The sequence below is a fragment of the Dioszegia hungarica genome (genome assembly GCF_025882075.1).
Source record: "Dioszegia hungarica strain PDD-24b-2 chromosome Unknown MKK02contig_7, whole genome shotgun sequence".
In the NCBI taxonomy this organism is placed as follows: domain Eukaryota; kingdom Fungi; phylum Basidiomycota; class Tremellomycetes; order Tremellales; family Bulleribasidiaceae; genus Dioszegia; species Dioszegia hungarica.
This window is the reverse complement of record NW_026515769.1, coordinates 1360560-1384332: the sequence shown is the minus strand read 5'-3', so window position 1 is coordinate 1384332 and position 23773 is coordinate 1360560. Positions and strand designations below refer to the sequence as shown.

The following is a 23773-nucleotide window of genomic DNA, read 5'->3' as shown; positions in this document are numbered from 1 at the left end:
ACAAGACAAGGATCCCCGCTCAGGCATTCACTTAGGGTCCCTATCCTTCTCATTCCTTGCTCAAGTACCTTGTATAGCTCAGTAGATAGTCGTCAAGACAGCCACAACCTATTCAAGGCTTCACTGGCCGTCGCCTCCCCATTCGACGCTCGACCGCCTCGACGAGCACCCACGTCGTCAAGCATCGACACGGCCAAGACAAGGTATGTACCCAACACCTCTGTCTAGGGTGCACCATTACTCCTCACCTTCTTCACCTCTACACCCTCACTATGACTCGCGCTAAAGTCATAGGCCATACTTATATCTACGTCTCGCCCTCGCCCCATCTCCTCAGCATGTCCGACGCGGTCGTCTCTCCCCAACCAACTCTCACTCCCGCTTCCTCTACCCTCGCTCCTCCTGTAGACCCCTCTCGGCCATCCTCTGCGGGCTCCAACCGGTCCTCTTCCTCTCGGCGCGGTCGATCGAAAAATGGCTCGTCCAACAATTCCAACATGTCACGGTCAGGCTCTCACTCGTCGAGAGGTCCGAGCGAGAATGGTAGCCGCAACGGAGGCTCGAAGCCTTTGTCGGGCGGTACCAGCCTAGGTGTCAAGTCAGAGGAGGGCAAGAAGGGGCGGAACAAGAAGGGTGGTGGAAAGAGCGGAGCTACTACCCCTCGAGAGGACGCGCCGAAGGACGAGAAGAAGGGGAAATCTGGCAAAGGCGGTCGTCCAGCCCCTATCGCCATTCCCGGTGCCTCCTCCCCGGGCCGGACAGCATCTCAATCATCCGAGAAGGCTAAAGGCGATCAGGATTCGCAGTCCGCGTCTGGTCCGCGTTCGCTCACCGCCGTCATGTCCCCACCCAAAGCAGCCATCGATGCTGCGCGCGATGCCGTCAAGCAGAAAATGGGCGGAGATGCCCTCAGCAGTCTTCAGAAGATGATCTCGGATCTGAAGACGCTGCCTCCAGGGACTACCCCCGCACCGACCACCGGATCCACTGGGACTTCCAACAATGGGTCCCGGTCTGTCAGTGGCCGAGACGCCAAGGACACGTCGAAATCCCCTCCTCCGTCCAACTCTCCCCTGTCTGGCCCCATGAGCAATAACAAGCTCAAGGCGGACGCACCTACCTTCACTCCCTCCGCCAAACCCACCCGGTCGCCGATGGGCATCTCGCCCATCGAGCAGCCAAATCTCCCTCGCGCACCGTCCGGGCAGCACCGCTCCATGTCGATGAGCAGCGAGCGGAACCGCCGGACGTCCACCTCATCCTTCCACGGTATCGCCCCCCTCAACCCCCTTGCTTTCAACCCATCTCCGCAAGCGGCATTCCCCGCCGCACTCCCACACTTCCCACTTGTTCCTGCGGCTTCGGGGCCATACGGCTCGCTCGGGGGTCTGACCGAGACCGAAGAGTACCACCCCGAGGGCTACGGCGACCAGTATCAGCAGCTCCTCGCCGCTCAGCGAATCCAGTACCAGCAGATCCAGCTGCTCCAGGCACAGATCTCGGCCAACCAACTCGCTCAGCAGCAAGCCCAGGCGCAGCAGTACCAGATGGGTCTTGCTCCCCGCTTCCGAGCGTTGGCGGAGCAGCGGCAAGCCCATGTCACCCAGCAGCAAGTCGCTGCTCTGACCCAGGCCCAGCAGGTGTACGACATGCAGCAGCAGGCTCTGCTGGCGGTCGAGGATGCCAGGCAGCGGGCGGCGCAGGCGACGCTCCGCAACCCTCCTCCTGTGTTTGAGGAGGATGATGAGCCCGACCGTGTCGGTGGCTTCAGGATGGACGGGCTGTCGCACGGCGGTGGAAGGGAGCAGATGAACTCGTCTTTCAGCTTTGGCGCCAAGCGCCGGGAATCTATCGGCGATCGCGGACCTGCTCAGACACACAGTGCTATTCGGGTGGATCGGAGCCAGGGAATCGGTGGAGCCGAAGCGACTGGTCTGGCGGGGCTCGCAGCTCGCGCTCACAGGCGCACTGGGAGCGAGTTGACCCCGGCCATGCAGCAGCAGGTGAGTTGGATGAAACGTATCCATGCATACATCAAAGCTGAAGCTGTAGCTCGAGCTGCAAAGCCAGATTGAAGCGCTCCAGGCGAAGCAGAAGGCGCTCCAGCAAGAAGAAGCAGCGGCCAAGCGAAACGGCGGATCCTCCTTCAGCCAGATGGACCAATTCGTCAAGCCCTCCGCCCAGCTTCGGGGTCATCGTCGAGTCCAGTCTAGCGCAATGTCGTCTGCCGCTGGTGACGCCTTTACCTCATACGACGAAGCCGCTCTCCTGGAGGCGATGCGTCCTACCTCGCGTACTCTCAACGACATGCCGCCTCCGCCCGTCCCTACCAGCCACAGTCGGCGACACAGCGTGAACGTCTTCGCCAAGGGCGCCGGCGCCGGCTCCGGCTTTGGCGCCGTCGAGGATATTCCGGAGGATGGGAATATGCCTATTGGTGGTGGACATCACCGGTCCGGCAGTCGGGGCGGCAGCGGCTTTGAGTCTGGGAACTGGCGATCCATCAGCCAGGTCGGCCAGAATGGCCAGAACCAGGGCCAGGGACAGGTCACCGATCTGGCTTCGGCCCAGGCCCAGCTTCAGTCGCTCGCGCAATTCCGAGCCGCTGCTGGCGGGGGGCACAACCGGATGGCCTCGTTCGCTCTGCCAAACATGCTTCCGAACTTGCTCGCTGCAACCACCCTTTCCAGTCCCGGCGGTACCAACCTCTGGCAGCAACAACAGGCTTTCCAGCTACAACTCCAACAGAACGCCTCGGGACCCCAGCGGAAGTCCCTTTTCGCGCCATACCTTCCTCAAGCGTCCCTCCCGCCCCTTCTCCAGGCGGGCAAGCTCGTCGTCGGAATCCTCCGAGTCAACAAGAAGAACCGGTCTGACGCATACGTCGCTACCGACGTCCTCGAGGCGGACATCTACATCTGCGGGTCCAAGGACCGGAACCGTGCCCTTGAGGGCGATATTGTGGCGATCGAGTTGCTGGATGTGGATGAGGTGTGGAATACCAAGAAGGACAAGGAGGAGAAGAAGAAGCGGAAGGAGGAGAATAGCATTTGGGATCTCAAGCCTGCGGATCGGAAGAGGGTCGAGAAGAAGAAGGACGACGTGGAGGTTGAGGGGCAGGGATTGTTGTTGGCGGAGGAAGAATTGGTGGATGATGTCACCAAGCCTCAGTTTGCGGGTCACGTCGTCGCTGTGGTGAGCTAGCCGAAGGCGCACGGTCTTTATGGATTGAGCTGACCATCAGGTCGAACGCATGCCCGGGCAACTCTTCTCTGGTCAACTTGGCGTCCTTCGTCCGTCCAGCGCGGCCACCAAGGAAAAGCAAGACCTCGAGCGGAAAGAACGCGGAGACGATCGGAGGCGAGACGAGCCCGAATCCCGGCCCAAGATTGTCTGGTTCAAGCCCACCGACAAGCGCGTACCGCTCATTGCGATCCCGACGGAGCAGGCGCCGGAAGACTTTATCGAGAAGTCCGACAAGTATGGGGACAGGCTGTTTGTGGCTACTATCAAGCGATGGCCGATGTACGTATCCTCAGCTCGCGGTTTCATGTGATGGAAACAAGAGCTGACCTGTCAGTACCAGTCTGCACCCGTTCGGAACGCTCGTCGAGGAGCTCGGACCCATCGGGGACCCCGAAGTCGAAACGAGCGCCCTGCTCAAGGATTGCAACTTCCCCACGGAAGAGTTCCCGGACCAGGCGCTCAAGTGCTTGCCCCCGACACCGTGGACGTGAGTCTTGCTATACTCACGTCTGAGCCAGCCGAGCTGACTCTGCAGTATCCCCGATAGGGAGTTTGAAGTTCGCCAGGACCTCCGAGAAGACCGTGTCTTTACAATCGACCCAACTAGCGCTTCGGACCTGGATGACGCGCTGTCGATCAAGAAGAACGATGATGGGACCAGTACGGTCGGCGTGCATATTGCAGATGTCTCCTACTTCGGTGAGCTGCCTGTCTCTGCTTTGCGACCAAAGGCACGTAGCTTATCCTTTAGTCAAACTGAACACTGCTCTGGATCGCGAAGCCCGCAAGCGCGGAACATCAGTCTATCTCGTTCAGCGCGCAGTACCTATGCTCCCGCCCACACTATCGGAAGAGTTCTGTTCCCTTCAGCCCGGAGTGGACAGGCTGGCGTTCTCGGCGTTCTTCCAGATCGACAAGGAGGGGCGGGTGGTGGATAAGAGCTATGCGAGGACGATCATCAAGTACGTTCCCTCAGCTAGAGGATCTGCAACCGGGACCGTAGCTGACTCTCGCTAGGTCCTGCGGTAAAATGACGTATGCGGAAGCTTCGGAGGGTATCAACTCGGGAGATCTACCAGCGTCAAAGATTCACGGAGATGGCAAAGCTGTGGGAAGTGACATCAAAGCCCTTCATGTAGGCTTTTCCCGGACTTACAAGTAAATCAGGCAGAAGCTGATCTCGACAGGAACTTGCAACCAAGCTACGAGCAAGGCGATTAGAGTCCGGCGCAATGACTTCCGATCGCAAGATCAAGGTCTCGTTTATCCTCGACGACAAGTCCGATCCGGTCGATGTCAGCGACTATCAGCGAACCGAAGCCAACATACTCGTCGAAGAGGTAAGCTTGTCCCATCAAGAACTTCAGACGCTAGCTGATCACCCAAGTTTATGTTGCTCGCCAATACCAGCGTTGCCCACCTTATCGCTAGCAGTCTCCCCGAACAAGCTCTCCTGCGGCGCCACGAACCGCCCGTCGAACGCCGGATTGAGAACTTTGTCAAGCGCGCAGAGAAGCTCGGGTACAAGATGGACGGGTCGTCTGCTGGCGCGCTGCAAAAGTCGTTCGAGGATATCTCGGATACAGAGGCGGCGCTTTGTCTGGAGTTGCTCAAGAAGAAGGCTATGACTTCGTGAGTTCGAGATGCCATCGGCATGTGGCAAAGGAGCTGATGGTATCAGTGCGAGATACTTCTGCTCGGGCATGCTGGATATTGCCAAGTATGGGCATTGGGCTCTCAATGCGCCGCTTTACACCCACTTCACTGCTAGTTTTCTCGCTTGCATGGTTTTGGAGATAAAGCTGACAATGGTAGTCTCCTATCCGCAGGTACGCCGATGTCATCGTCCACCGTATGCTCGAAGCTTGCATCACATCTCGTATGTCCGCTGCTTGAGGAGTAAAAGATTGCTCAGCAGCTGACAGTATCAGCCAATCGGGACGACGTCAAATTCCTGATGGACCGAGACCAAGTTGCCAAGATCTCGCAGCAGTGTAATGTCAAGAAAGGTGAGCTGTTTTTTTCTGATGATTTTGGGACGCAAGCTGACAATCGCCAGCCGGCGCTCTGTTGGCCGAGGAACAGTCCATCCACTTGCACTTGTGCATGCTGATCCACGACTTGACGATGAAGTATGGGCCGGTTGTCAGGGAGGGTAAAGTGACGGGTGTGATGGACAATGCGTTTGACGTGATTGTTGTGAGTTGATTCATACGCGATATGTGTTCGGGACTACAGCTGACATTTCAGCCTGAGTTTGGGATAGAGAAGCGGGTTCATGCGGACAAGATGCCGCTTGAGAATGCCGTCTATGACGAGCACAAGGATGTCTTGTCGTGAGTAGCATCCTCGTGGCGTTGTGAGGACCAAGCTCATCATACAGGATGTACTGGACAACCGAGGGTATCCTCTCCTTCCTCATCGCCACGTCTGACGATCCCTCCATCGTCTCCATCTCCCGCCAGGCACTCACCATGTCTCGCTCCACCTCTCCTCAGACCACAACCGGACCCGCCGCCAAGTCGAAGCAGTACGCCCTATCCGCGAGCCGCCCAACACCGGCCTTCCAGGGTCTGCGGTCGACCGGCAACTCAGCGCACAGGATACAGGACGTGAGGGAGTTGATGACGATCCCGGTGGTGGTAATGGCGGATATGACCAAGAGTCCGCCGGTCATGATGATCTACGCGTGCAATCCGTGAGTGCCTGTATTGGCATGAGAAGTGGGACTCGGCTGACGATCAGATACGCATCATGATGGATAACGAGTCGACGACAGGAGTGCGAGGAGGTTTATCAGCTTGCGGATTGGAGCGAAATCTGTGCCAATATTGCTTGATTCTCGATTTTGCGGCGGGGGAGCGAGAGTGAGAGGGGATTGCTTGTCGTGGCTGTTCACTCGAAATCGATGTGGATGTCAAATATGTATCTAACTACTATTCTGCACCGCTACTAGGGTCTGCTATGGTCACGAAGGGAGTTGCGGGACTGTCGGACTATCTTAGATCTCGGAGACAGAGCCTGTGGGAGTGTCAAGCCCGTGCGCATGAAACACCAACTTGTTTCACCTTCCCTTCAGCCATGTAGTATGTATATACCGACGCCAACCCCTCGGACCCCTCAGTTTACGGCTATCAGGACTGTCAGTGGTACTCGTGGCGATCTGTGCTGCATACTCGCTCGAATGATGAGCGTGAAAGGGAATATGAGAGGCTTCGCCTTTTTGACCGTTGTTTCTCCCTTCCGGTATACTGTATTTTCTGTTCAACTTACAAGCTCACTTCTTGGTCCTCGAGCGTCCATGACCTAGTCCATGACGATGATAACCCTGTGGGATCGGACGTACACGGAGCCCTGTATCGATGTATCAAGAGCGATCGATTCGTAATTGCTCAAACTGCCACTTTGCCACCCGACTCTGCTGACCTCAGCATATGCGCATGTCAACACCTCATCCAGGACGGGGCGGGTCGCCACATCTTCGGCATTTCCACACGCCGCAAGTCGCGAGGGCGGAGAACGGGAAGTCGAGCGGCCAGCACCCACCAGTAACAGGACGGGGTCGCCTTCGCTTGCATTTGCCAGCGTTAGGATGCGCACGGCGCCGTCCGGGAAGAATGTCACCTACACCCCACTCTCCTTCCCCCCGGGGCCCGGGGAGTCTGAGTACATGGCCCGGCGAAAGCCGCCCATGGCTGAGGCTCCTTCGGGGGGAGGGTTCCCAGAGTGTGGTGAGAGGTAACCGCGAGACAAGGAGAAGATCGAGACAAGCAAGCAAGCCCTTAGGGGCATTCTTCTTGCTACTCGATTTGACTTTTGAGCTTTTTCGCCACCAAGTATACACATCTGGCAGGCGAATGGTGCAATCCATCTGATGCAAGTCTTTACAAGTGAAAGGATTGGGTAGACTTTGTATGAAGCAGAAGCGCAGAAGAGCTCGTATAGGAAACGTCGAGATGATCAGTCACTGTTGACCCTTGGTCTCCAAGTTATGACATGACAAAGTAGTTCCCTGCGTCCTCTCGAGCTGCGGCCCGAGCTCCGAGCACAGAGCTGGCAGCTATATACTTCACAGAGCCCGTAGTACCGCCACCAGCTGACTGTCCATCTCTCGACGCCGACGGCGCGGACGCGGCACTGGCGCCTCCAGTGGTTGACCGGAGCGATGGCAACGTGCCTAGCGAGGAGGTATGGGTCTCTGACGCGGTCGAACAGGGCGCGGAAGTGTTGCGGCTCATGGTTTGGCTGGCGCAGTGTGAGGGATTTGGATTGATGGATTGTCTGATAGAGGGTAGTTCCCAGTTGTTAGTACAGTAACAAAGCTGAGTATGGTCGGGGACCTCTCACCGCTCGCAGAGTCGGCTCGCTCAGGCGCCCAAGGAGAGAAGAGCATGAGGATATCCTTTCTTTACGCCCCCGAAGCGATATTGCGTGACATGACACGAGTATCGTCTATACGGCTGGTAAGAGTGGAGATCACTGAGTACTCGGCATCCGGTGTACTCACCAGTCTCAGTGCCTTTTCACATCGATATAGCTCAGCTATAGCGCTGCGCTTCGTCACAGGCTAACCGTGCATTCAAGCCATGCATATACCGCCTATCGATACCTTGAGACCCCATACGCATCGCACCTTCCGGCCGAGACACGCCCCTTCCGTACATTCTGGGTCGGACGACTTCAAGCCCTCCTAAAGTCCTCAGTGCCCCGCTGACGCTCGATGAGGAAAGCGCGCACCCCACCGGTACCATCGACCACGCTGCGGGTGGCCTCTGACAAGCGCCCGCTCCCGCACTGACTCGTCCCTTGAGTCCCTTGAGAGGACTGAGACGTGGGGTCCCCTTGTGCCCGGTACAAGGCACTCACCAGATGACCGTGTGGGGATGTTGACGACGCAGCTGTGGGATTCCTATAATCGGTTTCGCAGGCCATGGACGCGGTGTTGGACGTCGTAGTCCTGCAGGTCATGATGTGTATTGCTCGTGAGACCAGGTATTCAGTGGCGAGTAGAGGGAGAATAAGGAGGAGTAGAAGGTCAGGGCGAAATAAAGCCGAGCGGACGGCCATTTATAGCCCAAGGGGGGACGCAAAGGCGCATCATTTCGCACCCACGACATCACAGACTGAAGCGGGCTTGACAAAGGACGAGCCTTTTGTCCAGCGAGCCCATCCTTTCATGTATACGCCAGACGTCGCCAGAGTCAGGATCATCGATGTGTCTAGTGCATTCGCTAGACGCTCTCTGCGGGTTCCACGCCCATCTCGCACGCCAGCAGATTCGCAAGGTTTTCGAGCGTTTGTCCCCTTCGGATGACGATTGTGCAGGTCGCGATTCTTCCTCAGTCAGGACAGGCCTTGGTACTTAATAGGAGCATGGAGAACGTCGCCTCATCACCCGTCTCAGAGATCACTCCGGCCGACGTGCCCCTCAGCTATGCAAGTGCCACATCTGCCGCCACTTGTGTGTATGCCTGTGTGGGTGAAGCGAACCTTAACATTGACCCTTGGTGGGGAAGCTAGCCCCCTCGTTGAGTCAACAACCTTCCTGTTGTACTCATTCCTGATCATATTCCTGACTTTCTACCGCCCCACCGTCGCCTACACCCCCTGCGCACCCTCGCCCAGTCCCGCCCTTATCATTACCCCACCCCCGCCCCCGCCCTCCCCCACTCGCCTACCCCACGTGTCGAGTCGAAACTAAAATTGCCCAATCCATCTTATCGCATTAGACCGAGACAATCGGCGGTGACTCCGTTCTGTTCCTTAGCAAAAGTCATCCGACCGACCGGGCCGATAACGAGCGAGGCAGCAGCCAAGCAGCGAGGCAGCAGCACAGGCAGGCAGAGACCACGACGACACCATGGTTGTCCCTTCCGCATCTCACCTCATATCAATGAGCGTTGCTGGAAGATTTGGGTCTCGCGCATACACACTCAGCGCACGAACCGCACGTACCGCCCGGACATCCCTTCACTCCAGCTCCAGCAGCTCTACCTCAACGGCATCCCTTCCGATCTTCCGATCCCTCCATACCACCATGTCCTCCTCCCAGTCCAACGGCAGCAGCGCGCCCAAGGGCCTCACCAAGGATAACATCAACCCCGCCGTCCTCGAGGTGTCGTATGCCGTCCGCGGAGAGCTCGCGCTCAAGGCCGACAAGTATGCGCATCAGCTCGCGGATGGGGAAGGCTCAGACCTTCCGTTCGACCGGGTCGTTACGGCCAACATCGGGAACCCGCAGCAGAAGGGTCTGGACCAGCGTCCAATCACCTTCTGGCGGCAGGTGATCAGTCTGCTGGAGTACCCGGCGTTGATGGAGGAGCACATCGAGCTGGCGAAGAAGATGTACCCAGAGGATGCGATCGCGAGGGCGAAGAGTCTGCACGAAGAGATCGGGTCGGTGGGCGCGTACACCCATTCGAAGGGTATATTGGGGATCAGGAAGCGGATCGCCAAGTACATCGAGGGTGAGTCTTGATTCTCTGCGAGAGGCCCATGTGTCCCGTTGTACTCGGCTGATAGCCAGAACGCGATGGCTACGCCGCAGATCCCGAATCCATCTTCCTCACCGCCGGCGCCTCGGCCGGTGTGTCCCTCCTCATGGGCGTAGCCCTGCAGAAGGGTGACGGTGTCATGATTCCCATCCCCCAGTACCCCCTCTACACCGCCACACTCGCCTACCTTTCCGCCACACCCCTCCCTTACTACCTGGACGAATCGGGCGGATGGTCCATGTCGCTCGACTCGCTCAAAAAGACCATCTCGGACGCCCGCGGGAGCAACACGCCAACCAAGGCACTCGTCATCATCAACCCCGGAAACCCTACTGGCGGATGTCTTGCCGAGGACTCTATGCGGGACGTCGTACAACTCTGCTACGACGAGGGCATCCTGCTCATGGCGGATGAGGTGTACCAGGCCAACATCTTTGAACCGGAATCGAAGCCATTCGTTTCCTTCAAGAAGGTCGTGAGGAGTATGAGCAAGGAGGTGGCCGAGGGAACGCAGCTGGTGTCGTTCCACTCGATTTCGAAGGGGACGTCCGGCGAGTGCGGGAGAAGAGGAGGATACTTTGAGTTGACGAACATGAGGGAGGAGGTGGTTGAGCAGATCTACAAGATGGCTTCTATCATGCTGTGCCCGCCAGTGACCGGTCAGGTAGGTTTATCTCACTCGACCATGTCAGAGCGGTGCTGATCTCTAGGTCGGCGTGGACCTCCTTGTCGCTCCCCCTAAGAAGGGCGACCCATCATACGAACTCTGGCACACCGAGACATCTACTACCCTCGCCAACCTCAAGTCACGCTCGCAGCTCATGTCGGACCGCTTCAACGCTCTGCCGGGCATGTCGTGCCAGCCGGCCGACGGGGCCATGTACCTCTTCCCGCAGATCGAGATGCCGCAGCGGGCACTGGACGAGGCCAAGAAGAGGGGGAAGCAGCCGGACGTAATGTACACCTTGGACCTGCTTGGTGAGTACCCGATACGCCATTGCGGTGTACGACGAGGAGGGCAAAGGGAAACAAGCTGACACCGGCAGACGCTACGGGTATTTGCGCCGTCGCTGGGTCAGGCTTCGGCCAGGCGCCGGACTCGTACCATATCCGGGTGACCGCTCTCTGCCCCGGTACAGAGGAGTACATTGGCAAGATCGAGCAATTCCACAAGGACTTCATGTCCAAGTACCAGTAGAGCAAGGCGCGGTCACGGAAAAGAGGAAGGGCGGGGTATCTTCAAATCATCTTGGAAGGGAGGGATCACGATTTCAAGCGGACTTCGGGGAAGGAAGGTAGTGGCATTGCGCCATATGCATCGTCGTAATATAGGAGCCCCCACTAGATCCATCGACAGTGACAATGCTGACCAGTGGTCCTCAAGAGCAACCAGTCTACATAGACCAGCCTCGTCAGAGGTTCCAGATCAACGGAAAGTTGGCACTGAGCGCGTCGACTCAAATTCCTCCGTCAACTTTCGCTTTGCCCCTCTCGTCTTCTCTACTTTGCATCTCCCTATCGTGCACCCGCTCGGCTGCCCCATATCCTTGCTACCCCTCCGACACTCTGATAACAGCATGTCAGACGAAAAGCCCGAAGCATCCGGCTCTGGCTCTGGGACTGCCCCCACGTCCAAACCAGCGAAACAGCCCAAAGCTGCCAAAGCCCCCACCGATGGCGCTGGAGCCAAAGCAGGCGAGAAGTCCGCCAAGGACATCAAGAAGGAAAAGCGGGCTGCAGCTGTTGCTGCTAGAGGCGGAGGGGAGGACCCTCGGGCGGCCGCAGCCGCTGCAGGAGCTGGACCCAGCGGCTCGAACGCAAATTCCAATTCGAACGCAAACCCCTCTCTCGGCCAATCCACATCGTCCCAGCCAGGTGGCGCCGGTACTGGCGGCGGCAACAACGCCGCTCGACGTCCCGCTCCTCTTCTGTCGGACGTATCCTATATCCTTCCCCCGACCCCATCGCATTCTCTCTTCTTCTCACACCTCCCCATCCTCACTCCACCAGCCACCGCTACCGCCATTCAATCCGGGAAGATCCATCCGCTCGTCATCCGCCTGGGATGCCTCATGGCCTCTGGCGCCCTCCGAGGTTCCAATGCCCGCACGACGGGCATGTTATTGGCGTTCAAGGAGGTGATAAGGGATTATGAGAGCCCGGAGAATGCTGTACTGTGGAAAGATCTGCCGGGCCACCTGAGTCCCATGATCGCTTGGCTGGAGGGTTGTCGGCCCAAGGGAGCAGGAGGGGGGAATGCTATTAGGTGGTTAAAGGGGGAGATCAATAAGCTGGGAGAGGAAGAGGAGGACCGGACGGAAGACGCGGTGAGTTGAAGTGCCTTCCCAAGGATTATGGGATGCGGAGGTGGCTGGATGTAAGGGCAAGTCGCTTATCTGCTGTAGCAAAAGCAGCACCTCATACTTTCCATCGCGTACTATATCCGAGACCGGATCGAATACGCAGGCCAGCAGATCGCCTTTGAGGCCCAGCGGAAGATCCGGGCAGGAGATGTCATTATGGTCTATGCCAGGTGAGCTGGAGCTTCACCAGTTAAATTTCTCGCTGACTGAGGTAAAGATCATCGGTTGTGGAGCGTTGTCTGATCTATGCCTGGACGAAGATGCGGGAGGCAGATCCTGAAGCGACATTTGAAGTGATCGTAGTGGACTCTGCGCCATTACACGAAGGTGAGCTATTCTTCTCGGAGGTGGTATGTCGAGCTGATGTCCCAGGCCGGAATCTGCTCGAAGCCCTTAGCGCACAAGGTATACCCACGACCTACACTCTCCTCACCTCCCTCTCGCCTCTGCTCTCACGAACCTCCCTCGTCCTCCTCGGCGCCTCGGCATTATACGCGAACGGCTCCCTCCATGCTCGAGCAGGAACAGCCCTCGTCGCTATGCTCGCGAAAGAGTATAGGGTCCCCGTGGTGGTCGCTGTGGAAACATACAAGTTTACAGGCGGCGTCCGGCTGGACGGATTGGGGATGAATGAGGTGGATGTGAACTGGATGGATGAGGATCGGGGGACGGAGGGGATTGTGAAGGCCGGTGACGGGAAGGAAGGGGGAGGAGCGAATCTGACGAGGCTGGCGTTGACCTATGATTTGACGCCAGCGGAGTATATCACGGCGCTGTGTACGGAGGTGAGCTTGTCGGCTACCGCGTTCAACAGGTCAAGCTGACTCGACAGATCGGCTTCATTCCGCCAAGCTCGGTCCCGACCGTCACAGGCAAGACCGCTGCCGGTGCGTAGACCGCGAGGCGAAAGTCGAAAATCAACGGATAAGTGCAGATCTTGCGATGCATTATATGCAGGCAAGGTACAATCAAGATGTCTGCGATATACAAGATACTGAATGGTCGTTCTGATTCGCGTGAGCCCTGATACTTCCTGATGGATCCCCACTCCCAAATTTCACGCCAGCACGCTTTCCCTCCTCGAATTCCTCCTCTCCCTCTCATGCGTCTCTCGCGCTACCGGCACATTCTCCCCCTGTCCATGGCTACCGCTAGCCACACGCCGCATCACCCTCTCCTTGACGACCGTACTCGTCCGCTGATCCTCCATGAGCATCATTGCTCCTGAACGCATAGCCCGCCCATTGCCTGCAAGCGGAGTAGCGTATGAAGCCGAGGAGCGCCGCTTGGTGTTGTACTCGGTCGCTGGCGCGGCGGTGGTGGGATGCAACTTGAAGTGCTGAGTGGAGGGCATGGGTGTCTGGACGCCCGCGTGGTGCTTGCCGGCGCCGATATCGAGGTTTGGACGTTGAGAGACGCCGAGGGGGGTAGCTTGACTGAACCGAGCCAATTTGCGTTTCAGCTAACTGGTTCAGCTGCTTCCTCAACCAAACCACAACGGGTAAAAGACAAGCTGAATCACTCACCAGCTCTACCTCTTGCTGTTTACTGTCCAGAGCGACATTGAGCATCTCCCGGTCCTCCTTCAGCTCATTCTTCCGCCGTTGGAGGATCATGAGTTCTAGATCTTTACTGGATGATTCTGCACGGAGCCGGGAAGCCTCCTTCTCCAGGGTGTCGAGGTCGCGCTGTGCGGTGGTGGATACCTCGACGAGGGCGGATTGAGCTTGATGCAGCGCGATCTTCAACTACAGGAATCAGCTTCGTCCTCGAGCGATAGTGGACTGCTATCCGCTCACCTCATGTACCATAACCTCCATATCCCCATTCGCCCGCCTCTCCCCATCCAGCTCCCGCTCCATCTCCACCCGTTCTCCCTGCAGCTCCTCCATCTCCCTCTTGGCCTGCTCGAGCTCATCTCTCAGCCCATCTTCCCTCCTACGTCCCTCCCTCGCTTTCTCCACTGACTGACCCAACCGCTCGATTTCCTTCCCATCCGCTTCTCGTTCCCGCCTAAGCGACTCCAGCTCAGCATGCACAGCCTCCGCCCCCTCCCTGGTAGCTTCCAGGTCCCTCTGCGTCTCCTCCAGCTCCGCGCGGAGCTCCGCATCCTGTCGACTCATAGCCACCTCCATATCCCGCTCTCGATCCTCCATTCCCGAAACGAGCTGGAGCATCTCCACCTTCTCCCCCTCCCATGCCTCCGCTTGTCGACGAGACCGTTCCGCCTCCTCCCTCATCTCCCTACTCTCCGCCAAGGCCTTCTGCAACCTGATCTCCAGATCTCTGACCTCTCCCTCTACTTCTGCCCTCGCCGCCTGCGCCTCTCGCCCAGCCGCAGCCTGCACAGACTTCGCAGCCAGCGGCGAAGGCGTTGGTGAAGGACTCAATGACTTCCTCTTCCCGATTGCCGCCCTGGAGCTTCTGAGTACCTCAATGGACGACTGACCCGCCTCGGCGGTCCGCATCTCACTTTCGACGAGTCGGAGATTCATCTCCGCCAACGCCTTGTCACGCTCCTCCACCTCCTTTCCGAGCTTGTGCGTAAGATTGCGATACATGTCCAGCTCGGAGCTGAGAGCCGCCGTATGTGTCCGCTGAGCCTCAAAGAGGTTTTTCGTTGGATTCGCGAGCACGCCAAGGGAGACATGTGCGTGTCGGCCGAGAGAGCCGCCGGTGTATGCCGAGGGGCGAAGTGAGGTGAGTGTGCCGGAGGGTAAAGAGGTGGAGGCGGAGGAAAGAGGTTTGATGGGGCAGGGAGTCCCGGCAAAGAAGGAGGATGCGGCATCAAAGAACTCGGTGTCGTTTCCGGGTGTCTGGGCCGATTTGGGGGTGAGACCAGGCAGGACTCGGCGCGGAGGTTCGGAAGTGGGTGATGTGGAGGGGAGAGGTACAGTTGCTGGAGCTGGAGAAGAGGGTAGGAAGGAGTGGAAGGTAGTCTCGTCTGCCTGAAGGACTAGTCCGGCCAGCTTGGACCCCCCGGAAGTGGATCGGGAGAGGGGCCAGGACAGCTCGGCTTGCTCCGCTGACATATCGGCAAAGATGGATGTGAATGCCTTGGCTTGTCGAGTGGGCCGCGGGGAGGCGATATGGGGCGGTGAGCGTTGTCGATCGACCACCAGACCGAGTCCGGGCTTGGTCGGCGAGGGGGATTTGGAGGTCGGTTGTTGACCCGGAGAAGGTATGGGTGAGAGCCGCCGCCGGATAGTCGGGTTGTCCTCTTCTTCTTGTACGCTGAGCATACTCGACTGCTCCGCCTTCATCCACGATACACTGCTGATATCTTCCGCTGCCGCTGTAGCAGGTAGCGGACTAGCGCAGGCCGGCCGAGGAGGAAGAAACGACGGTCCCGCCATGCTCCCGATGGAGAAGGACGTCTCGCTACATCCCGGCAGACTCGTTGAGAGAAGGTTGGAGACGTCCTCCTGCCCCTGCATCCGCGCCTTCCAGCGGTCCATACTGATCTCGGGCGGGTGGATATCCTGGATCGAAATATCCTTCGAGCACCCTTCAATAGGTATGAAGAGGGGCGACGAGTGGACCTCGGCGGGACCAGTCCAGGGGACTTCCAGACTCGCACCGTCATCCCCTTCCTCTTCGTCGCCGAGGACAGTGGAGTGTTCCGCAGAGACAACCGAGCTCGCGACGAGGGAGATCTCCCCCTCCTCTCCCGGTCGTTCCCAGCTTTCGTCCGCTTCTGGAGGCGGTGCGAGCTCGACTGGCGGAGCTCGGCGAGGGGACATGGCGGGTACGACAGAGAGGAGTTGAGAGAAGAAAGATGGCGAGGCGGGAGGTGGTGGGGCGACGGGCTTCTTCTGAGGGGTTGACGGTCCGCCGAGTTCCTCGCGAGGCGTGATGACGCGGAACCGGTTCTTGGGAAAGAAGCGGACTAGATCGTTAGCTTCCCGTCCCGTTCTCGAACAAGGAAGGGTACATCGGCAGCTCACCTCCATTGCCGGATCCTGGAGTCCCAGCCGGCCGGAGGATCCCCTTGACACCGAAATCGGGAACCGCCAGCGGAGTATGTTGTATGACCGGTACAGAGACAGCTGGGGTGGTCTCCCTGCTCCCACGCTCATGCTTCTCAGGTGATGAATAAGGTACCATCGAGTCGGTGGAGAAGTCCTCTGGGTCTGTGATTGTCAGCTTAGCTCAAAAGCCCTTCCGACGTTGAGGTTGACTGACCAGCTGGATTGACGAGGGTCATCATCCGCTTCTTTGCCTTGAGCCGGGCCGCTACTGCCGGTACAGGTGGTGATGCGGTAGTTGAGGAGCCTGAGGCGGACATACTGGGCGCGCAGGTGGGTGCCTTGTAGCTCAGCGATCAGCTAGAAGTGAGTAGAGAAAGTGATGGGTGGGTGGGTCGGTGCGCGAAAGAAGTCAAGCGCGAGCCTTTGTTTACGCAAAGCGAAGAGTGGCCCCGGAACCACCAGTAAATTAGTTTAATCCTTTTTCTCCCGGACATCCGACCACCCTCAAGCGGCGATCACCGCCCATCCGCCTATTTTTCGGCCTCGCCACCTGTTTGTGCGCAACTCACTCCAGCCAGATGATCTACCTTCCTCCTATCTTGTGCTTCTATATACCAGACCAGGGATCTTTCACCAAGTGAGGTCACATACGTACAACAGTCCGAAAGAAATCACCGAAAAAAACACATATCGCCCTTCATGTCCACTCCCAACCCGAAGGCTTTCCCCTTGGCTAACGCCCAGTTGACCAACCAGGTGAGTCGGCATGTGGACGGCAAGGGCGGCTCGGCAAGCAGAGCTGTGCCCGGCAGGCTATCCAATGCGAGGATATGTGCTGACTATACAGATCCTGGACCTCATCCAGCAGGCTTCGCACTACAAGCAGCTGAAGAAGGGGTAAGCCTCACCCTGACTCATCAATCTGAACTCAGGCTAATCTTCAGTGCCAACGAGGCGACCAAGACCCTCAACAGAGGCATCTGCGAGTTCATCGTCATGACCGCAGATGTTGAGCCTATCGAGATTGTCCTCCATCTCCCGCTCCTCTGCGAGGACAAGAACGTCCCATACGTCTTCCTTCCGTCCAAGACAGCCCTGGGCCGTGCCTGCGGTGTGTCCCGCCCGGTCATCGCTGCCAGCGTGACCACCAACGAGGCGAGGGAGCTTAACGCTCAGATCTTGGCTGTTAAGGTGAGCTCAGAGACCATCCTAGAACAAGAGTGAAGCTGATAAACACAGAACGAGATTGAGAAGCTGTTGATCTAAGCTGTATAATCAGTGCCTCAGTTGTGTGGAAGATGGCGAGATGAACGCGTGATAACTTGCAGTCACTTCTGGTCTTCCTCAAACGGGCTATCAAACGGACTGACAGTCTTGCGACCCAATCCTCACAAAAGTGATACTGATCACAGGTCATCATCTAGATGTGTCTCTCCACGACCTCTGACGCATGACCTCACAGTGCCTCCAACCTCCGGGACATGGACGTGCAGGAGGCGGATGTGGAGGAATGCGACGAGACGTCTGAGTGTGGCCCCTGGAGCGTATTTGGATCCGGCAGAGTGACGCTGTGCCAAGGTGGGGTCGACGCCATAGACCGAGCCCATCGCTCTATGAGCTGCTGGGTGTCATCTACCTTCCTAGCTGTCGCAGCATCTTCTCCACGTAAGGTAGATCAGGAAAGAGCTGTGACCACTACGCATCCGAGCGAAGCCCTCGCTTCATAGCAGGCATCCCGTCAGCTGCTGCTGCAGCAGCAACATGGAGACGCCATTAGAGGTGACGTAATTAGCTTGTCAGGTCAAATTCCTCCTTCGCGATCCACGCGTCTATGATACTGAGCGCTTTTGCTTATACCTTGCTCTCCTTCTTTACCCTTCTGCAGCTATACTTCCTGGGTCGAGGCGGGCTAGCGGAACGTAGCCAAGATGTCCAAACCAGCGGGGTCGAAGCCCCGAGCGTCGGAGCCCGCGCGACTGCCGAGCAACCCTCCACCAAATTCGCGAAAAGCAAGCAGTGGTCCGACAGGCGCAAGGTCTTCATCTAAGTTCTATGTGCGTTGATCGCCTTCGAGGAGGATCTTGTTGAAGGCAAAGTACTGACGATCAGGACGGTCCTACTGTGCCCAAGTCTGCTGTCGAGGCCAAGGCACAGGCGAAAGATATCGCTGGGAGAACAGTGGAGGTCGCCAAGGTCCGTCAACCCATCTTAGATTGGCGTTGAGGTCTGTCATGACTGATTGCTGACTGTTACAGTCAAAGTCCAGAAAGGCTGTGCGCGTAGCAAAGCGTCACCCCTGGTCTATCCTCTCCATCCTCACCACCCTACCCTTCCTCCTCACCATATCCCTCTTCTCCACCGTCCTTTGCCCCGCGCCCGATACCCAGCCCTCTGGACTATCGCGCTTCGTCCAGTCCCGGCTGGGCATGTACGATGGCCCCTCAGAGCTTCGTCAGACCCTCTGCTACCCCGCAAACCGATACCACCAGCAAATCCTCCAACCCTATGTCTACCCTGCGCTCGAGAACGCTCGGACCCGAGTCGAGGCTACTTACCCCTACACCGAATTCATCCAGCCCGGATACACCTTCTCGCGCGACCGCGGAACAAAATTCTACAACACCTTCATCAGCCCCGTCGTCAGGCGATTAGAGCGCGGTGGACGGAGAGTTTACCTCACCCAGGTTCAACCTCACCTGCCGTGGGCACGGACAAAGTGGTACACTCTCACCGCGCCCTTCTCGGACCGCATCTCCGCCGCACACCAGCAGTATCTCGCCCCTCATCTCTCTACAGCCAGGAAGTACGCCTCTCTGGCCGGTGGGAATGCGGCCTCGAGCTACCGATACGCTGCGGCGCACCCATTGACCCATCTCTCCCGGCGGTACGCGCAGACTACCTACGCTCTGGGCCTGAAGAAGGGAGGAGACGCCTACGTCTGGTCTCGTCCCCACGCGATACGGCTGGTCAAGCAGGCGGAGAAGGTCACAAGGGAGCAGGTCATACCGAGGGTCACGGCGGCGTTGAAGTTCGTGGTGGATCATCTGGAGGAGGGGTTCTACGTTGTCAAAGCGTGCGTCTGAAATGTGACAAAGCTGACCTGCAGTCAAGTCGCTCAGCAGTACAAGATTCATCTCGACCCTCATCTCCACCCATACACCTCCAAAGCCTCCGCTGCACTCTCTCCCTACACAACCGCCTTCAACCAAAAGATCTACAAGCCCTATCTGCGTCAATACGTCAACTACCTCGTACCCGCCGCTCTGCTTGCTCCCGAGCCACCCAAGTCATTCTGGACCATGATCTCCGACTTCCTACCTTCACCCGGATCCCACGCGGCCCAGCGTAAGGGGAGCATGACCGAGAAGGTCCGTCAGGCGGCTACGGGTGTCAAGTCGGACGTACGGGACAAGTCCAAGGTGGCGAGGGAGTCTGCGGCCAAGGTGTCTGCGGCGGCCAAGGAGAAGGCGTCTAGTGCGTCGGCTGTAGCGGCCAAGTCTGCCTCGAGCGCTGCTTCGGTCGCTTCACGCAGTGCGTCGAGCGTGTCTGCGGCTGCGAAGAGCCAGGCGTCGTCTGCGTCCTCTGCTGGGAAGCAGGTCGTGGAGGAGGTCACCTCTGCTGCCAAGTCTGCGACCGCCTCGGCCTCGGCCTCCGTCTCGTCGGCGTCTCGATCGGCCAGCGCATCGGTGGGCGAGAAGGGCAAGATGACCAAGGCGGAGTTTGACACGGCTCGGGACGGCATTGCGGCTCGTTTGGAGGCGCAGGGCAAGGCCAGCATCGAAAAGCTCAAGCAGGAGGTTAGTTTTCTGTCATCGTCCACTGCCACGAAAGCTGATCGATCAGTTGACTGGCGTCCAAACCAAATTCCTTGCCGACACCTACCCCAAGATGGCCGATACCAACAAGAAGGAACTTACCAAAGAGGTCGACTACATCCTGAGCGGGCTGGACAAGCTGTACTCGGAGTCTGGCGCCTTGACGAGGGAACAGGTGAAGCAATCGGGGATCATGGCGGAGCAGAGGCTATCGACCAAGCTGGCGACTATCAAGGGGAGGGGTGGCGAGGTGGCGCGGGTCACGAAGGATCAGGGGAAGCCGGCGATGAGGCGGGAGATGGATGCTGTGGATGCTGTTTTGGGCAAGGAGTGGACTGATCTGGCCATGAAGGTGAGCTGCCCGACTGCTAGTGATGAGGAGGGACCTAATGGGTAGATTGCCTGGATCGACGGTATCACCGCCAAGGACCGACAAAAGTTCAACGACCTCCGCAAGACCGCCGACGACTACAAGTCTCGGTTGTCCAATCTGCACGACGGAAAGGTCCACGACAAGACCCTCTCGGCCGCCGAGTCCAAGCTCTCTGCTTCCATCAAAGAACTCGCCACTGAGCTGGACGACCTTTACGCTGGATACAAAGAGCGCGTCAAGATCTTGCAAAAGTCCGCAGTGGACAAGATTGCGGCGAGGGAGATGATCCGCGGATCGCAGGTCGCTGCGTCTGCTGCCAAGTCATCGGCTCATACCGCGAACGGCGAGCGGGCAACCATCCTCCCCATCATCCCAGGCGCGGTCGCCGCGGACGCACCGGTCGACGGCGTGATTGGCAAGGGCAAGGAGCAGGTCATGCAGGCGCTGTCGCAAGCTTCGTCGGCCATGAAGGGGGAGGCTTCTTCGTCGGGTGTCGCGGAGCAGGTCGTCGCTTCGGCTTCCTCAGTCTACGACGCTGCTGCATCATCCGTCCACGATGCCACTCGGTCCGCCAGTCGTGCGGTCGGTGCGGTACCCACCCCAGAGTCGGTCAACGAACACGTCGAGTCGGTCGTCGGACAGGTCAGCCAAGTCGCCGGTTCAGCGTACGATGCAGCTGCATCAGTCATCCACGATGCTACCCGCTCAGCCGTCCGTTCTGTCGGCGCGACCCCATCCCCGGTGTCCCCGGTCGAACACGCTCAGTCTATCCGGGACGCAGCTGCTCGGTCGGCCCAGTCCGCTGCTTCGGCTGCCAGCTCGGCGGTGCACCACGCCACACGGTCCGCCATGTCTGCCGTGGGCATCGCGCCCTCGGCTGAGAACCTCCAAGAGACGGCCGAGTCGGTCTACAGCGTGGCCAGTCAATCAGCCTCCTCCGTCGTCAGCGTGGCCAGCCAGTCTGCCTCCTCCGTTGTCAGCGTTGCTGGAGACAGCGCACACGAGGCGACGGAAGCTATCAAGGCTGCCCTCAACAACTTGCATATCGCCACGGAGTCTATCAAATCCACCGGTCCCCTCCCCACCGTCAACGAATACCTCGCTTCTATCGCCAATGACGTTGCGGCTGGCGCTGCGTCAGTATACGGTATCGTCGAGGAGAATGTTCATCAGGCGACTCGGTCCGTCATCTCTGCGGCAGGCGCGACCCCTTCACCGGAGAACCCGGCCGAGTACGCCCAGTCGTACGCGGGGGAGATCAGCAAGACCGCTGAATCCCTTGCTAGCGTCATCTCGGCGTCCGCCTCGTCTATCGCTAGCGCTGCGTCCGCGTCTGCTGTATCACTCGGCTCGGGCGCCGGTGCGTCTGCCGACTCCGTCCGATCCGCCGTTCAGAGCGCGGTGCACGACGCTACTCGCTCTGCTATCCGAGCGGCGGGTTCCACACCCAGCCCGGAGGGCGTGCAAGAGCACTATGAGGCGTACGCGGCGGTAGCGGCTGAGAAGCTCGGGAAGTTGATGGAGGAGGTGAAGGGCTCCGTGGGGTCGGTCGCTGGCGCAGCGGAATCGGCTGTACACTCTGGAACGAGGGCGATCGTTAAGGCCGCTGGCGCGACTCCATCCCCCGAATCACCCCGAGAAACGCTCGAGTCTGTCGCGGCGGCAGCCTCAGCGTCTGCTTCGTCGGTGTACGACGCCGCCGCCTCGGCAGGTGATAACGCCGTCAGCCAGGCAGCTCTGCTCGCCTCGTCAATCCAGTCGGCATTAGGCTATCAGGCGACCCCTATCCCTACACCCGTAGCGTCCAGCGCATCCGCATACCTCGCGTCCCTCTCGTCAGCGGGTGTATCGGTCGGTAATGAGGCGCTCAGCTCGGGATCATCCATCCTTGCAGCGCTGCAGAGTCAGGTGGCTGTCGGCCAGGGAGAGGCAGGGAAGAAGGTCAAGGAGGCGGTGGAGCAGGTGCGGGGTGTGGTTGGGGGACGGGTGGAGCTTTGAGTGGGTAGAGCGCCAGCATCGCACATACATAGATTGGAAAGGTGGATACCATTACGGGCCGGAATGCGCAGGTGATCTGACGCAGCAAAACGCTCGAAACTCTGACTTGATGCGGTCGGCGCAAGGTTGAGGCTCCCTGCAGCGCGGGCGTTTGCTATGTTCTGCTCTACGTCTTGCGTCATCTCTGGCACAACTATCGAGCTGTGACTGATAAAATCGCTGCGAGCTTTCAGGTACCTCCAGCCAAGGTATTCTGACTGTTCTGCCACTAGAAGCCGCCACACTGCCACAGCAGCCTCACTAGCCTGTTCACTAGCATATGCATTCTGAAAGTAGATCTACGCTCTCGGCATTTTTACGACTCAGGCACGACCATTCGATTCTCAAGGGTGACATCATGATCGGCCTCCCTCCATGTCCACTGAGTCAGGCAGCTAGTCAGGCAGGTCGAAGCTTGCATGGACCCGCACGCCCCGAAAGGACACGCCGATGCGCTCGCCGCTCTCACCGTTTCGGTTGTTCATTGCCCACCAGCAAACTGCATCCAGGTCAATAAATAGTCATGGACACCGAACTCATCGGAATGCGGTTGTACGCTGCGGTGTGCATGCCGATCTTCGGGACCCCTCGCGCTCACGTGAGAAACGCCACTGATGTAGTTACTGTGCATGAAAATGGCTGGAAGCGAATAGCAGAATTATGTGGCGCGGTATGTGGCGCAACTATGGAGTGTATTTCCGATATTATGCCTTTTATGGCTTGCCGGGCTCTGCCGGGGGCCGGGGCAAGAGCCAGAGCTGCTGCACAGTGCTTCGCGCATTGTAACGCTGCCATACCTGCAGGTGCCGAGTAGACCCTCTGGACGTCGCTTTCGGTCTATCGGGGTGATTACGCACGAGATCCGTCGGATTCTGCTAGATCTATGGTGATGTCAGACCAGCTGAGCCAAGCGTTCGTAATAGACCAAGTATTACATGCCTACAGATGCCTAGAGTAGGATGATAGGATCGTCCAAGACGGCTGTAGTAGGCACAACGCACATAGATCCGATGGCAGGATGTACTATCCACAATCGGGCTAGCTTTGGGCGAGTGATCAGAAGTGATTGCAGTGGAGCAGGACGCTGCAGCCGCGAGCAACGTCATTTGGGTCTCCTAGACGCTCATCTACACCCCTTGTGTCTCGGTCGCTTCAGCAGCGCGCATACAGGCAAATGTTCAGGCCTGCTCCACCTTCGGCCGATGAGGCGTACTCGAACCTGCATCCTGTCCTGTGTTTCGGTGTCTTTCTGCGGCCTTGCTCGGATATTCCTGCCTTCCCGCCGGTACCGCGCTGCGAAAGCGGCCGCTGAAGCCTATCTTCCATAACTCTTACAGCATCCGATCTCCGTGTGCCTGGGATGTGGTGCCTCGGCGCGATAGACAGGCACAGAGAACATGCCTTACCGCACAGCTGCTCCTTGATAATTTCCCTACATATAGTAGCCATGGATAGCATCTGCATTCCCACTCTA

General features: G+C 58.4%; 6 protein-coding genes across 6 annotated transcripts; 5 read left to right on the top strand and 1 right to left on the bottom strand.

Annotated features, from left to right (window-relative positions):
* Positions 1–338: 338 nt before the first annotated feature.
* On the top strand, positions 339–6004 carry MKK02DRAFT_43646 (putative SSD1 protein; the record flags this gene model as incomplete). Its single annotated transcript, XM_053092536.1, has 16 exons — positions 339–2003; positions 2053–3195; positions 3245–3525; positions 3581–3733; positions 3782–3945; positions 3998–4208; positions 4264–4381; positions 4434–4586; positions 4634–4878; positions 4928–5033; positions 5062–5125; positions 5178–5255; positions 5306–5445; positions 5497–5582; positions 5630–5944; positions 5992–6004. The coding sequence occupies 16 exons, from the start codon at positions 339–341 to the stop codon at positions 6002–6004; spliced, it is 4935 nt and encodes a 1644-aa protein (XP_052947495.1).
* A 3279-nt stretch (positions 6005–9283) lies between these two features.
* MKK02DRAFT_24348 (transaminase) lies at positions 9284–10938 on the top strand (the record flags this gene model as incomplete). The annotated part of the gene is made up of 4 exons (XM_053086884.1): positions 9284–9713; positions 9773–10404; positions 10451–10718; positions 10787–10938. 4 exons carry the CDS (start codon positions 9284–9286, stop codon positions 10936–10938), a joined length of 1482 nt encoding a protein of 493 aa, XP_052947494.1.
* A 379-nt stretch (positions 10939–11317) lies between these two features.
* Positions 11318–12998, top strand: MKK02DRAFT_24331 (uncharacterized protein; the record flags this gene model as incomplete). Its single annotated transcript, XM_053086878.1, has 5 exons — positions 11318–12067; positions 12146–12273; positions 12321–12430; positions 12476–12888; positions 12936–12998. The coding sequence occupies 5 exons, from the start codon at positions 11318–11320 to the stop codon at positions 12996–12998; spliced, it is 1464 nt and encodes a 487-aa protein (XP_052947493.1).
* A 162-nt stretch (positions 12999–13160) lies between these two features.
* Positions 13161–16391, bottom strand: MKK02DRAFT_43643 (uncharacterized protein; the record flags this gene model as incomplete). The annotated part of the gene is made up of 5 exons (XM_053092535.1): positions 13161–13565; positions 13630–13851; positions 13903–15992; positions 16051–16236; positions 16289–16391. 5 exons carry the CDS (start codon positions 16389–16391, stop codon positions 13161–13163), a joined length of 3006 nt encoding a protein of 1001 aa, XP_052947492.1.
* Positions 16392–16773: 382 nt separating this feature from the next.
* On the top strand, positions 16774–17340 carry MKK02DRAFT_43642 (50S ribosomal protein L30e-like protein; the record flags this gene model as incomplete). The annotated part of the gene is made up of 4 exons (XM_053092534.1): positions 16774–16830; positions 16922–16971; positions 17019–17265; positions 17314–17340. 4 exons carry the CDS (start codon positions 16774–16776, stop codon positions 17338–17340), a joined length of 381 nt encoding a protein of 126 aa, XP_052947491.1.
* A 662-nt stretch (positions 17341–18002) lies between these two features.
* MKK02DRAFT_23733 (uncharacterized protein) lies at positions 18003–22260 on the top strand (the record flags this gene model as incomplete). The annotated part of the gene is made up of 10 exons (XM_053086775.1): positions 18003–18128; positions 18184–18267; positions 18330–19147; positions 19181–19559; positions 19794–19871; positions 19918–20241; positions 20287–21201; positions 21436–21593; positions 21660–21753; positions 21787–22260. The coding sequence occupies 10 exons, from the start codon at positions 18003–18005 to the stop codon at positions 22258–22260; spliced, it is 3450 nt and encodes a 1149-aa protein (XP_052947490.1).
* Between the last annotated feature and the right edge of the window lie 1513 nt (positions 22261–23773).